Source organism: Diospyros lotus, chromosome 3 (assembly GCF_014633365.1).
Source record: "Diospyros lotus cultivar Yz01 chromosome 3, ASM1463336v1, whole genome shotgun sequence".
In the NCBI taxonomy this organism is placed as follows: Eukaryota; Viridiplantae; Streptophyta; class Magnoliopsida; order Ericales; family Ebenaceae; genus Diospyros; species Diospyros lotus.
The window spans coordinates 34,817,044-34,831,450 of NC_068340.1; the positions used below are offsets into that span (position 1 = coordinate 34,817,044).

General features: G+C 39.1%; 2 protein-coding genes across 4 annotated transcripts; one reads left to right on the top strand and one right to left on the bottom strand.

The window, feature by feature from the left end:
- Window positions 1-27: 27 nt before the first annotated feature.
- Window positions 28-11,943, top strand: LOC127798111 (uncharacterized protein At2g39910). Of its 3 annotated transcripts, none has more exons than XM_052331429.1 (8): window positions 28-379; window positions 464-953; window positions 1,081-1,167; window positions 7,908-8,098; window positions 9,557-9,752; window positions 10,338-10,402; window positions 11,499-11,600; window positions 11,678-11,943. In XM_052331429.1, exons 1-8 carry the CDS (start codon window positions 342-344, stop codon window positions 11,685-11,687), a joined length of 1,179 nt encoding a protein of 392 aa, XP_052187389.1. In that variant the 5' UTR covers window positions 28-341; the 3' UTR covers window positions 11,688-11,943. The 3 variants fall into 3 exon arrangements, with proteins under 3 accessions (XP_052187389.1, XP_052187388.1, XP_052187390.1); XM_052331428.1 differs by having other exon boundaries at window positions 11,711-11,943; XM_052331430.1 differs by lacking the exon at window positions 11,499-11,600 and having other exon boundaries at window positions 11,711-11,943.
- Window positions 11,944-12,829: 886 nt separating this feature from the next.
- Window positions 12,830-13,942, bottom strand: LOC127796960 (glucan endo-1,3-beta-glucosidase 12). Its single transcript, XM_052329359.1, has one exon. It carries the CDS (start codon window positions 13,940-13,942, stop codon window positions 12,830-12,832), a length of 1,113 nt encoding a protein of 370 aa, XP_052185319.1.
- Between the last annotated feature and the right edge of the window lie 465 nt (window positions 13,943-14,407).

The window sequence follows — 14,407 nt, forward strand, 5'->3', positions numbered from 1 at the left end:
ACTTAATAGTGGTTTCAAGCTAGTATAGAGCACCAGCGTCCTTACCTCAAGACTTAGTTGGGCTAAGCCTGAGGCTGCACTGGAAACGTAGTCCGAGCTAGCTCTAGAGAGAGAGAGAGAGTGGACGTTGTACTCGAAGCTCCAGAAGTTGATTATTGGCGTGACTAGAGCCCTTCCTAGATGCTTATTGCCTACAGAGCGCTAAACAACAAACGAGGGTTAGTTTAGACGCAAGAAAAAATTCATTCCAAATCCTAAATTTGAAATTTGGGGTTTGCTATTTCCCAAGATCAAGTACCCGCCCATTGCAAATCCCAATCCGAATGAACTGAAGCACAACAATGTCCACCTCCTCACCTTTTCATCACGATCTCATCGCGTAACTCTCTCTCTCTCCATGTGTATTATATATGCATATGTTTGGATATATATATATATCTGATGGATTCGACTTCTGTTCTAGATTATCTGAACCAATCCGAGAATCCCTACTGAAAGCACAGTACAATCCGGCAGAAGATGGCTCGAACGTGTCGGTGAAGTCCATGCTGGAGTCCCTTCTTCCCCAACCCAACTCCCCTGCCAACCCCATTAAAGACTTCACTCTATGCTGCGCGGCATTAGCTTCTGCTTCAGGCTCCGCCTCTCAACACCTGTCCTGGATCCCCATTTCTCTCTCCGCTGCCGCCGACTCTGCCTTTCGAGGCCTCTCCAATGTTTTTTCCCGCAGCTTCGTTGGTAAATTGGGCGATGATTTCGGGTTGACGCCGTCGGATGAGGAGAAATTGGTGGGTGAATTGATGCCTCAAGTGTTGCCTTCATTGAAATCCACCATTAAGGAGAGTTCAATCGATAAGTCTGATGATGGTGATCAAATATCGGCAGCTGTGGCCAGGTCTCCCGTTGCCTACGCCGTTGTGGCTGCCTATCAGTTTAGGTGGTTTGTCACCCAGGTTTGTTTCTGACTTTTTATCTTATGAACTTATGGCACTTCTTTATTCTATTTATTTTCATTTGGGCATTATATATATTACTGGTATGGTGATGTTCGTCATAAAATGTGTTTTTAACTCTTTTCAGGTCAGCTACCCTCATCTTGGAAAATTGTGCTCTTTGGTGATTCCTTGTGCATTAACAGCTCTTGATCACTGGTCCCCGGAGGTGAAAGTATGTGCTGGGACTTGAGCTTGGTACTTTGAATTCTTTACCGTATTAATATTGATTTCACATTTAATATGCATACAATACTTGGTAATTTTTTACCTGTTAAATGTAGAAAACTGGCATAGTAAAGGGTTTTTATTTCAGATTAGAAATAGAGAAAAATAATTTTTGCAAATGGACTACTGCATTGGCACTTATGCATTGGGGTTTGCTAAATTATTTTGATGATATTTGAGAATACAAGGCACTGGATGATAGTTTCAGAATACAAAGACTTAAGAGATAAGAAATTTGCATCGTAACTTCACATAAAGCAGTTGCAGGAAGGAAGTTCAGAATTACCGAGCCTAGTTGTGAGGAGTATTTTTACGTTGGACAAGTTATCAGTTTGCCCTCATCCCATATTCTTTGTCTCTGTACCATTTCTAGCTATAGCCATAAAGGATTTTGGCATAGAACCATAGAAGAAGGGAAGAAGCAAAAGAGCAAGAGAAGAATATTGAATATATAAACTTTTGAGGAGTTTATAAATTTGCAAAACCCTATGAACAAAGAATCTAAAGTAAAGTTGGAAAAAAAATATAATATCCTAATAAGATAAACTTGGAATTAGAATCAAAGTAGGAAAAAGACTTAAAATTCCTAAAACCCACCCTAAACTGCTTAACTGGAATTATAAAGTTTGGAAAAAAAAAAATAGAACTCTTAATCTCCATAACTCCTAACCCACCCTAGGGAGCCCATCTTCTTAACCATAACACTAAGGGCCTCCATAACCATAATGAACAAAAATATGGATTGGGGATCCTCTTGTCAGACTCCAGTGCAAGACTCAAAAATACCTTTAAGGCCCCATTTAGAAGAATTTTAGAGCACACACAAAAGTAGTATCCATTCTCTCAAGTCTCAACCTAGAATCAAACCACATCCCTTTCAAAACAAAACTCAAAGAAGGCCGCCAAATATAATCATTTGTTATTATTATTATTTTTTCCATATTGAGCTTACAAATAATCACAAGTAAATTATAGCCCTATGTGAGTCAGCACACTCATTAGTCACAAGAGTCTAAGATTTGGCGACCCTTTACAAAAGCATTTAAAGAATCAAAGGCAGCTGTGCCAATAACCTCCTTTACTCTAGTAGACAACACTTTTAGCTAATATTTTATTAAAACTACCCACTGTGCTTATGGGTCTAAAGTCTTTCAGATCCACAATTTCCCTTATTTTAGGCATATGGACAATAAAATAGGCATTTAAACTCTTTTACACCTCAAAATTTTGAAGAAATCTGTCCTTGTATTCAATTTTTTCCACCCACTTTCTGCCAAGATTGTTGCATGGTAAACCCATAAATGCTAGGAACATTGCCTGTTGCATTTGTTGAGACCGTAAAAAACATACTCTTTGAGGAGTATTCTTTCTCCAGTCCTTTTACTCCACAAAAATTAATTTAAACTTGACCGTTGGAAGGGTAGCTCTCCACTATCTTCCAAAAACAACTAGAAATTCTAAAATGCCATTGGAAATTACTTCCTCTCTAAACACTTCATCCCATTCCCATCTAAAACAGTCTCCTTATATGGTAATCATTTTGTTATGCATACTAGCAATTTTATGAAAAATATCTATCCCTATATCCCACTTTTAGAAACATGTACCTAGATTCTTCTCTAATGGATCTCTTGGAAATCAATGATATATGCAGTTCTCCTAATCAACTCTAGCAAACATTTCTCAATGAAAGAGACCACAATCCTTTATTATAATTTCCCCTGGTAGTCTATCAATTTTAGTCCTAATATTTCTAAAGACATCTCTAAAACAACACAACCACAAAACTAAACCTTAGCCTATCCACTTCTCCTAAATCAACTCATGCAAACATGTCATCTTTTGAAAGATACCACAATCCTTCTTTATTATAGTTTCCCCTAGTAATCTATCAATTTTAATTGTAGTATTTCTCAAGACATCTCTATAATAACACCACCACCAAAATCAAGCCTTAATCCCACTGGGTGGTATTTGTCTACATGGAATATACTCATCTTTATTCATGATATTATCTTTTGTAAGGCTATTATATCTCATGTTATTTCAAAGAGTTTTTTTTTTTTTTACTCTATAATTTTTACTATAAATTTCTTTCATTCAATTTGCACTTCTTGTACGATCGCTTGTTGGTCTTTTTCTCAGATGTTCACATCATCTTAATTGCTTCTTATGTATCTTATCTTCTATAAGTGTTATTCCAACCTTATTATAGATAATTTCATTTTAATTCTATCCCTTTTTTTGTACGGTCATACATCTATTACAATATCCTTATCTCAGTTAAGTTTATATAAATGTTGATACTTAACTACCCAACATTTCGTACCATACAATAAAACTAATATCGTGGTTGTTTGATAAAACTTTTCTTTTAGCTTTCAAGAGATTCTATAATTCTCAATAAACTTTTTTCTTTCTTTAACAATTAATTGTAGATATTTGAATTGGCCTTTTCTTGCAAGTCTTGCTACAACATCATCTCCACCTTTTTTAACTGAACTTACATTCTATATATTTGACTTTTGACTTGCTCAACTTAATGTCATGGGATCCTGAGGTGTCCCTCTATCATCCAAGCTTACTGTCATTTCTTCTTTTGTCTCCTCCACCAAGGCAGTACCCTTATTGTGTATTCAGTTCATCTATTACTAGAGCAAAGAGATGAGAGCTCAATGGATATCCTTGATGTAGTTTAGGTGTAATAGAAAAAGTTTTAGTATCTCCTCACAAGTCTTGGATAGAAACGAATAGAAAGCTAGAATTTATGTAGCCAATCCCACATAGTGGGATAAAGGCTTGATATGTTGTTTATCTCTTCTCCTCCTCACAAGTCTTGGATAGAAATTAATGGGGAGCTAGAATTCATGTAGCTGATCCCACCCTTTAGAAGATTTCTTTGGGGGCTCTGTTATAGGTGTTTTCTTTAAAGTCTGTAATCATTGTGTAAATCTTTTTATTTATCTCTAAACCTTTCTATTAAATATTTTAATAAATAGATAGCTTGTGTTATTGATCTACTAGGCATATAACTAATTGATTTTCAGAGGCATTGGTTTCTTTTCTTAACTCTTGTGATGTCACCTTCTCCCAAAGCTTCAGATATAGATTATTAGTTTGACTCCATAATTTTCACAATTTTGATAATCTCTTTTGTTTTCGTAAGTGAACACTAGGTTGTGTTTTTGACACTAGTCATACATCCTTTTCAATTTCAGGACCATATACCAATAAATAGCCAAATGAAAGCATCCTTGCTCATCCTTTACATACGGGAAAGGAAAGGCTTAGCTTCTCATTAACTTTTTCAATCACTCTCTTATCCGATAAAAAAACAATACTTTCTGCCATCCTTCTGGTTGGAATAGAAATCCAGTCCAACCACCAACTGCCCAGTAAAATTTTGATGACTCTACTTTGGCTTCCTGTGAGTATGGTAAATGTGCTTTCTGGGATTTTGAGAGAGAGTTAACTACTAACATTTTATTGTAGCCATTTAGACCTCTTAACATTCAATGAAATGATTCCAATTTTTATGATAACAAAGAAAGCGATGGAGTTCCTCTACCTCTACCCTTTGCAGGTCGTGTGCATCCTTTCTATAATTAGCTCCTTGTAAAAGTTTTTTATGTTCTGCATCCTTTCTAGAATTTCCTTGAGTTAAGCCTTTTTTCTTTTACCCACTCCCATTCTTTTAGGTTTTTTCTACCCTCTATTTTTTTATAAAGAAAATGTCCCATAGCTTTCATCTTGCAACCTCTATAGATAAGCTCATTTCTCAGATTTTCTTTTTCCTAAGAAAAACTCTTACTGACCCTACTGATGGCCTAAGTAGAGGTCATTTTTTCACCTTCAAACTCTTGGGCTAAATCAGCCTCTACACCACTAACTCTATCATCTAAAAGATTGAGATCATTAGGACTGACAACAATGAGATCCATGCAAACATCCAGATTCTGATTCATTAACAAACTCTATAACCTCCCCCTCCCCCCAATTACCAGTTTTCCCTTGGTTGGGAACAGATATTTGGTGGACTAGGACCCTCTCCACTCCATTGCTGAGAATCAAACTTCCAGACTCCACTGGATTTGCCTGTGACAGGAAAATAGTCACCTAGACAACCTCATTTTTCAAAACTACGTTGTTTAATCCATGGGACCAGGAAGAAGGGACAACTTGCATTGGCCAAAGTAAAATTCTCCGTCATATAATCAAACACTGAATGAGAGGAGCTTCTAGCCTCATTTTGCAGCTGATCTTTGCGAGGTTGATCATCTAGAAGGCTCAAAGTGAGATTAGGAAATGGCAGAGGAAGAAGATTCACCAACTCAAATGGCACTTGCACTCTCTGGAATGAGTACCTTGCCAATTGACTTCCTTTTTGCAAACAAGCTCCCACTTCGGGCAAGAAATTGAAAGTTCCAACATATGCAAACCTGACCTTGGTCATCATTGGAATACTCTTTCCATCTCCCTGGCTGGTCAACCTCACCCACTGGAGATAAAACATGCTCGTATTTGTTTCATCCACCTCAAAAAACACCTTGAAAGAGTGAACAGGGAAAAATCATCACCACTATGTCACGGGACTATAATGTAAATAAGGAGATTATTAAGGTAAAAGGATAGAGACTAGTGTAATATAGAATAGATTGGTAGTTACAGCACATGGGTCCAATTCAAATGTAATCCAAATATTGTTGCCAAGGCTTGGTAAATATAAACCAACTCTAGCGGCCCGGAGAAGCATCTTGGAGAATTCAATTGATTCATTTTTTCCTCTCAGCTTCTCTCTCTCTCTCTCTGTGAAGTCATTTGTCTTAGATTAGTTTATGTACTTAGTTTTTTTTTCTTTTTGATAAATCTGTTAGCATATATTTCCCTAATGTAATGAGTGGTTGTTAGTTTGTTCAAGCTGACCGAAAGTTGTATATTCCGGTCAGACTGGGCAGTTGGTTGTAACTGTCTTGCCCGCCTCTATGGTCTATAAATAGGGGCTGGGAGGGCTCGGAAATATTATGAAAACATTGGGTTGTCTTGAGAGAGTTGAGCGAGAATGTGCTAGGCTGAGAGGAGGGTTTGTTTTGTATGTTCTCTTGAGGTGTTCTTCTCTGTATAGTCTAGGGTTTTAGACTGTGGGAAAGAGAGGTATTTTTCTAGTGCATGTAATCGCTGTAAGGATTCAAGATAGTGGAGTTTTCATGGTGCCCAAGGCAGTTTGGATGTAGGTCTCATTTATGAGACTGACCAGGATAAAATCCTTTGTTTCTTGTGTGGTTTGTTGCTGTTTTGTATTTCTGTTCTTGCGGTTTCTGTCGAGTGCTGTGTGACTTAATTTTGGGGGTGTAATCAATGAGTTCTTGGAGGGATAGTAGGCTGGGTGTGTGGCAATCCTAAGTACAACACTCTCTTTCTCTCTATTTCTTCCTCTCTATCTATTTCCTTCCTTCTGATCTATTAGTTCCCGCGCAATTCTCACTGATTTGCGAGCGAACTCTCCCTTGTCAGAATCATATTCTAACATACTACAAGCATCACTATCCTCTGGCAAAATCCTAAAAAGATCCTCTGGCCTGATGGAGATTTTGCAACTTGAAGGAAGGATAAACCATTGATGATGCTTGAAGATTCCTTTCCTATTGCCAGGACCCTAGGATGTATAAGAGCTTTCGGTAGGGTTGATTATAGCAGATTATCCCTCAGGAGTAGTAGTTAAATCTGTTGAGTTGTTAGGGTAGTTATCTTGTAATCTGTTGAATTGTCAGGGTAGTTATCTTGTATTTTCTGTTAAGCTGTTGTAATAGCTATATAAAACTACTAGGCTGTTGTAGTGGGGATTATCCAGAAAATATCAATGGAAACATCTGTTCTTATCTCGCCCAAACTCTCTCTTCCTCTCAGACCTGTCTTTTCTCCCCCTGAGCTTCTCTTCCTATCTTTCCCCCTTTTGATTCTCCCTCCCTTTCTCAAATTCTGCCCTAATTCTTCCTAAAATTGGCCCTAATTCTCTGTTGAAGCTCTAGGGTCATGACACCTATTAGCAAAAGATCCCTCACCACATGGCTCATGTCCTGTCTGTCCATGAAACTCCTCCCCTTGATAGTTCACCAAAAGGTCAAAGAACTTCCACCCAGATGCAAAACAACAATAACAATCACAAGCCTTAATCCCACCAGCTGAGGTCAGTTACGTGAATTTTAGACATCCAACCACTCCAAAGGCAAAAAGCTCTCTCTCTCTCTCTCACACACACACGCACACACACACACATCTTTTTATCTTGTTAATTATTAAAGTAATAGAAGAAAACTAACAATCATATTCCAGACAAGGGAATTGGGATTGATGCATTCCTTTACAACCACAGTTTCCTTGATATGTTGATATGTTTGTGTGACATATTGTTATGCTCTTGCAAACAAAATAGAGGTGAAATTTCATTTTAGGGAACTGGAATGCAACCATTTCTAATCCCCCAAACTTGCAATACCAAAAACACACTTTTCCATTGTCTAGCCCCTCTTCATTTATGCTTGGATTTCTGGAAGCTTCTACTTTATATTTTTTGTGAAGGTACCAGTGCAGTATGGATAAATGCAGAAGTGAAGTACTTTTTAATGTTCGACCATTTTAATTCATTAGCATGGGTCTGGAACCTGCTGTTCATTTTGTTTTTGATTTCAGGGGCAGGGAATGATTAGCTTTATACATCTTGCAAAAAATGTGAATGCTGCTGAGCTTAGTTGGTATGAAGATGTAATTCTTGATGCATGCTGTCAAAATATTGCTTGTAGTGATGAGATATGGCACCTTGTGGTTGAGATGTCTGTAGCTCTGCTATCATGTATCCAACGAAGTAATCCTCGAAGCTCATGGTATATTTGTTTTACTGCTTATATTTCTTTTTTCTAAAAGGATGATTAAAATATTGCTATTGTGATGTAATATCTGTGTAATATTGTTGTCTCTGTTTTGTGTTGCACAAAGATACCAGCTTTATAGAATAAACTTGAATAGTAGTCAACCTTGTATTTGTTGTCATAATTACGTGTCTGCTACATGCCTTTGGATTTTAATGCCGTGTTTGGGTGTATTTTAGGATATGGATCCTAATATTGAGTATGCATATATGTTCACACAATGAATGTTTTATTATGGTGTATATTGAAAAATATTCCTTTAGGGCCAGAGCAGAGGGGTATGGGCTAAACACTTAAGCACCAAGATGCCTTGAGACTTCCAAGAGGGTTGCGGGTGCACATGCTGTTTTCTCAGGGGTGGCATGCTGAGTCAACTCTATGTCAATATCGAGATTTCAATAATCTCTTTCTTTGAGAATTGAGTTTGCCACAATGTCTTTTCAAGTGTTAGCCTCAGGAAGTGGCATGCGAATTTTTGTGATCTCCCCTTTCAGGTGTCTAGAGCTCCATGACATCTTTTTGGATGCCAGCATCTTGAGGTGGCATGTTGATAACCATATTGAGGCTCAATAAAGAAGATAGAGCATACATTGCCTTGCCTTTAACTAATTGCCATAAGGACACTCGAAGCACATTCTCAGCTCAGTTGACAAAACTATCTGCCGGATACTCTATACCACCCACTTAAGATGCTCAGGGCACATTTTCAGTTCAGTTGGGGATCCTTTCTGCTTGAGCATTCATTCACCATTGAAGACCTTTGCAGATTTATCCCGATTAAGGACACTCATGGCACCCCCACAACTTAATTTATGGAATTCTTTGCCATAGAAGCTCCACATGTCATGAATATATTGCCTTCACTATGCTGACTGAGTTACACTCCAAAAATACACCCCAGAAGCTAATTGTTGATCTCCACCTATGAGAAGGCTTTGACTGCCTTAGTGTTAGGCAATACCTAAGTTCCTCCACACTGGACTTGGAATTTGTGGATTGGAGGCTAGTGCTACACAGTTCATACAGACTAAACTGTCTTAAGCTACACAGTTCTTAAGGGAGTTTAGTCTTGACAAGTCAAGAGGGAGGTAGGGAGGGAGTCTGAACTTTTTGTTTGAAGGAATCCATTATTTCTTCTTTTTTTGTGTGGCTGAAGGTGGACACTCTTTTTGTCAGACATTGTTGTGCAGTTTGGATGATTTACTTGTACTCATAGTTAGGTATCAGGAATCTCTAATTAGTTTCTATTTTTCTATACTACATTCACCCTGCTATTAAAAAAAAATAAAATACTATAGTTGATTTCAGAATTCTCAGGCATAAGTTATACCTTTCTATTCTCTCATCTAGCAAGTCACACATAGAACTTCCAGTCATCTGCAGATTTTTTACTGTGGTTTATGATTGACACAGGATTGAAAGGATCCTTAGTGAGATGTTGAGTCACTTGGAGCGCCAACCAAGAAATAAGGAGTGTCGTATTGCTTGGCTGAAGCATATTGGGCAACTCTTCAATGTTGCAGGTCTTGTATTGCTAGCTCATTTCAGACGGATATTTCCACTTTTCTTTAAGTGGATGCATGCTGATGATGATGAAACCATTTTGCTGGTAAGAATATTTACTCTACCTTGCATGAAGTAGTGGTTCTCTTTACTCTTGATAAGGTATACAAATCAATGTGGTTATCAATTTCTACATGCAGCTGTAGTTTTGCACTTGAGGGTGGCCTTGGAGCATCTTTAAAGGTTGCTCCATCTCCACCTAAGGTTACAGACGCAAATAATGGAGGTAGTCTTTTAGTACATACATACATCTAAGCTTCTAGATCTCTCAATAGGGAAAGACTTCGCACTCAGATGTCCGTTTATGTTTCAGTTTTTGCACTTATCCTAAGAATGTCTTTTCCAGGTTTCCCTTTGAGAATACATACGAAGTCCATTATGTTGATAAGTTGAGTGCTGATTCTTGTTTGCATATGATAGAGACCCAAGCAATGTCTTCTGGGGAAAGGCTTATACTAGTACTTTGTAGTAATATTTCAATACTGTAGAGACATATGATGATATATGTACACAAGATAATTTCTTTCACTGTGAGGGTTGCATGAATTGATAGGGAACTAAGAATAAAGCCTTATGCAGTTCTTATCCTTTGAAGTAGTCATTAATAAGTTGCTTTGATTTTAACTTGCAGGTTCTTGAACAGGTCCATATGGTTGTAAAGTTAACTTGGATAAGGAACACACCGTATATCGAAAGGTGAACATTCAACTGCGCTTTAATGCTGATTTATGGTTTCCGGGGCATTTCATTGCAATAAATTCTTCACAGCGTTTTGAGCTATTAGGCAGATCATGATTTTGGAAGTTACTATAAAATAGATAATAATAATAGTTGATTGGACAATTTAACAAGTTTGTCAAATAACAAATGTTGAAATGTCAAGGAAGGTAGTACTTGTCAAAATAAAAAGCAGAAAGGATAAGAAAAAAAAAAAAAAAAAGGTCACCGGGCATGTAGTTGACTGCTATGAACACTGTTGTTGTCTTCCTTGAAAGGTAAGGGTAGTCGATCCAGCTTGCATGGTAAAATAAAACAGACTGATCCAGCACACGTGACCTAAAAAAGTGTCCATCTTTTTAGTTATATTTTGAAGCTGTAATTTGCATGTCATCTCCCCTGAGATTTTTCCCATTTAGATGCCCCTGTCTGAAATCAGCAGGAACCTCCATCCTCTTTTGCAACCATTAAGAATTGTTGATACTTGATGGGTATTGCGGTCATTATACTCTTCTTTCTCATTGATTCTCCATATGTTTAAGTGTTAGCTAAAAGCAATATGATGGCTTCTACGTCCTTTCTTGAGGTGACACGTACTCAATCCAAGAACTAGCAACACCGATCCTCCACTCCCACCTGAAAAAAAAAAAAGAAAGCCTGCATGGGGTGACAGGTGAATTTCTTGTAGTAGTGGTACCCAGGTCTTTCTCCAACCGTTGCTCTGGTCTAAAACCCATCAATGCTATCTCACCCATCAAGCCTATGCATGTCTGTTGATCTTGCCTAACCTTCATAATACCCACAGCTGCTATATTCTTCTTTTTTGTTACTTGGCACTTGATATCTCTCTCCGAAGGACCAGAATATAACAAATGTTTTTAGTTCTCTCTATAAACATTCCTGTCTTTAAAAAAAACAAATTCAAAAAACCCATCAACTTATTCTCAATTTCTTGGCAACTCGTAGATGAAAATAAAGAAACTTGAGGCCTAATTCTTCATTGAATTTTTTTTCCTCTCAAAGAATCGTCTATTATTACCATGAATCATCATTACGATTGTATCTTTGTTCTCAGATTGATAGATGAGCTAGCTGCGTTGCACAAGGAGGCAGCACTCAAAGTTCGTCGTGAAGAAATTAGGCGATATATTTTTCATATACTAATCCTGATTCAGCAGTTAATATTATGACTATTTTTTTTCCATTTCCCATAGTTTGTACAGGGTTAATCCTCAATCTCTTTGTCTGATATAGTTTTGTTTGATTTTTCTCATGTGAAATATGAAGATGCAAAGGCCCACAGTTTGAAGGAGCTTGGGACAAGCATAAAGAAGACCCCAACTTGAGAGCTCTCAGAGACTCCTTGAGTGGAACAAATGTTACCGGGATATGATTTTCTGTGGCTCTTCCAGATGTAGTAAGTAAAGATATTTTGTCGAGGGAAGGAAGAACAGAATGAGAAATGGAATTACTTGTAGTACGGGTGATCAAATCAGAAAGTAAATTCCTTTTTGCAAAAATCTATTCTTCTCCTCCTCCTTTCCTTTCCTACTCCTAGATACTATTCCTACCCAATTGGAAAATATGCAAAAATCTATTTCCTTTTACATATTTTCCTCCCGTCTTCTACTGGTTTACTTATTTTGAGTTGTCTTTGTATTATTTTTCTCTTTGCTCTTTTATGTTTCTTGTTAGTAGGGTGACTAGAATTGTTAAGACACTGACAAAACTCTCATGGGAGTTGACAATGAATGGTTTGACTTAGCGGAGTTGTGTGCTAACTGCTAACTGGTCTGTTGACAACAAGCTACTGGAGGAAACACTCAATTGTAAATGTGATTGTATCATATGGATTGGTTTTTCAAATAACAACCAAAAAAGGGAAATCAAAATAATAAAACTCTTATCGTCGTCGTCAACAGAACAGAAGCCGTTGCTTTTGTGAATGCAAGCAAAGCAAAGCAAAGCAAAAAGCACAACTTCAACTCTACCCACACTCCAAATGGAGCCTTCTATTTGTCAACTTAACAATTAAATTACAACTTGGACTTGGACTTGGACTTGGGCTCTACATACCAAACCATAACTTTAGCTTCTCCTTTGGTATCATCAATGAATCCTACTTATTTATCTCTTAATGAGAAAGATCATATCTGTCATTTACATAATAATTGCAGACAATACAATACATTTGTGTGTATATATATTCAATGAGAAACACAATGTATTTTCTGCAAATGAAATGATACTATATATGGATCAGTGGAAAACAAAATTGGAATCACATGTTATTGAGATTCATTCAACAACTGCATATGCACATCACCCAGTAAGTAGCTTCAACAAACAAACACAAGTGGGTTCGGTCTCTTTTAACTCTGCAAAAAAGAATTAATTTCCTTACATCTAATGAAGCAGCCAAACCGCAACGAACACCCAAATAAGTCTTCCTCCGCCGCCGCCGGCAATGATGGAATTCGAAGCCGAGAAATCAATGTGGTACTTGTTTGTCATGTTGGGATAGAGAATCCCCCAATTCTGCCGCTGGCTCTGGTTCTTGTCGTCCGGCGCATCCAACAACTGGTAAATGTAGGTCTCGGCCACGCCTTCCTTCCTCAGCGGCGTGCCTAACCCCGATCTCAGGTGCCGGATCAACCCCTTTATGTACATCTCCGAGTAGTTGGAGTCGTCGTCGCTGGGCCACCCGGTCTCCGTCACGATGACCGGGATGTTCTCATGGCCGGCCACCGCCATCGCGCTGATCACCGCGTCGACCATAGTGTCGAACAGGTTCCGGTACCGGACGCCAGTGAGGGGGTCGTCGCGGAAGCTGAAGGGCTCCTCCTGGAAGAGGGCGTAGCCGATGGGGATGTCGTGGTTGAGGCTGTACACGGAGTAGGGGTGGAGGTTGATCAAGAAGGAGGAGTTGGTCTGGTCCAAGAACTGGAGCAAGGGCTTGACGAGGAGGTCAGCGAGGGGCTGCTGGAACTCGGCGGCGGAGGGTGGGAAGGCGGTGGTGATGACGTGGACGAAGGAGAAGGTGGTGGAGACGGCGATGGAGTGGATGCCGAGGTCGCGGAGGGAGCGGTGGAGATTGCGCAGGGCGGGAAGGAGGCGGAGGTCGGGGTCGGCGACGTCGGGGTCGAGGAGGGCGTCGGAGCCGACGGAGATGGTGGAGATGCGGGCGCGGGGGTAAAAGGGGAGAACGTGTGTGTAGAGCCAGAGCTTGGCGGCCGAGGCGTTGGCGGCGAGGGCCGGGAGGAGGGAGTTGGGGACGTTGAGGAGGAGGGAGATGTTGGAGTAGGCGAAGGCCCGGATGGTGGCCGGGTCTGGGTCAGGGAGGCGGACGGCGGAGAAGAGCTTCAGGGAGGATTGGATGCGGGAGGCTACGTGGTCCGGCGACGGCGGGTGGTGGGCGACGCGGGAGGGGTTGTAGGTGACGCCGATGGTGGTCACTGGAAGCGAGGAAACCCCGGAGGCGAAGAGGAGAGAGAGAAGGATGAGGAAGAGGAGAGACATGGTGGTGGTCGTCCTCTTCACCTCGATGGGGGAAGAAAGAAATGAAAGACAGTTATGAGAGCAATTTTGGATGCCGTCTTCTTGTTTTTTGTTTTTGGAGGGAAAGGAGGAAGATGACGGTGAGGGGTGCTCAATGCGCACCCTGCCTACTCTAGCCGTAGGAAGGCAGTTACAGTTGTTGCTTTGGAGGGTAGACGGGAAAACTGTTACAAATGGTATGTATGTATGTATTTATGTATTATTAAAAACAAGTAAATTATAATTCCTAGCTAATTTTATGTTTCTAATGTAAAACTTTCAAATGGTGGTGCTGGGGGTTAAGGCTTCTTTATATTATATTGGAAACAAATATTATATTTATAAAAATAGAATTTATACATTTTATTTTACATTGACATTATACATTTTATTAAACTAAGAGTAGAATATATGATTATAATAATGAATATTACAAATTTTGTGTAT

Bases quoted from the DNA above. Each gene is read 5' to 3' on its own strand.
- LOC127798111 (XM_052331428.1), top strand. From the start codon at position 342: ATGTCCACCTCCTCACCTTTTCATCACGATCTCATCGC. The intron at 9,753-10,337 runs GTAAGAATATTT...TTTAACTTGCAG, and splicing joins ATGATGAAACCATTTTGCTG to GTTCTTGAACAGGTCCATAT. The intron at 10,403-11,498 runs GTGAACATTCAA...CTTTGTTCTCAG, and splicing joins AACACACCGTATATCGAAAG to ATTGATAGATGAGCTAGCTG.
- LOC127796960 (XM_052329359.1), bottom strand. From the start codon at position 13,942: ATGTCTCTCCTCTTCCTCATCCTTCTCTCTCTCCTCTTCGCCTCCGGG.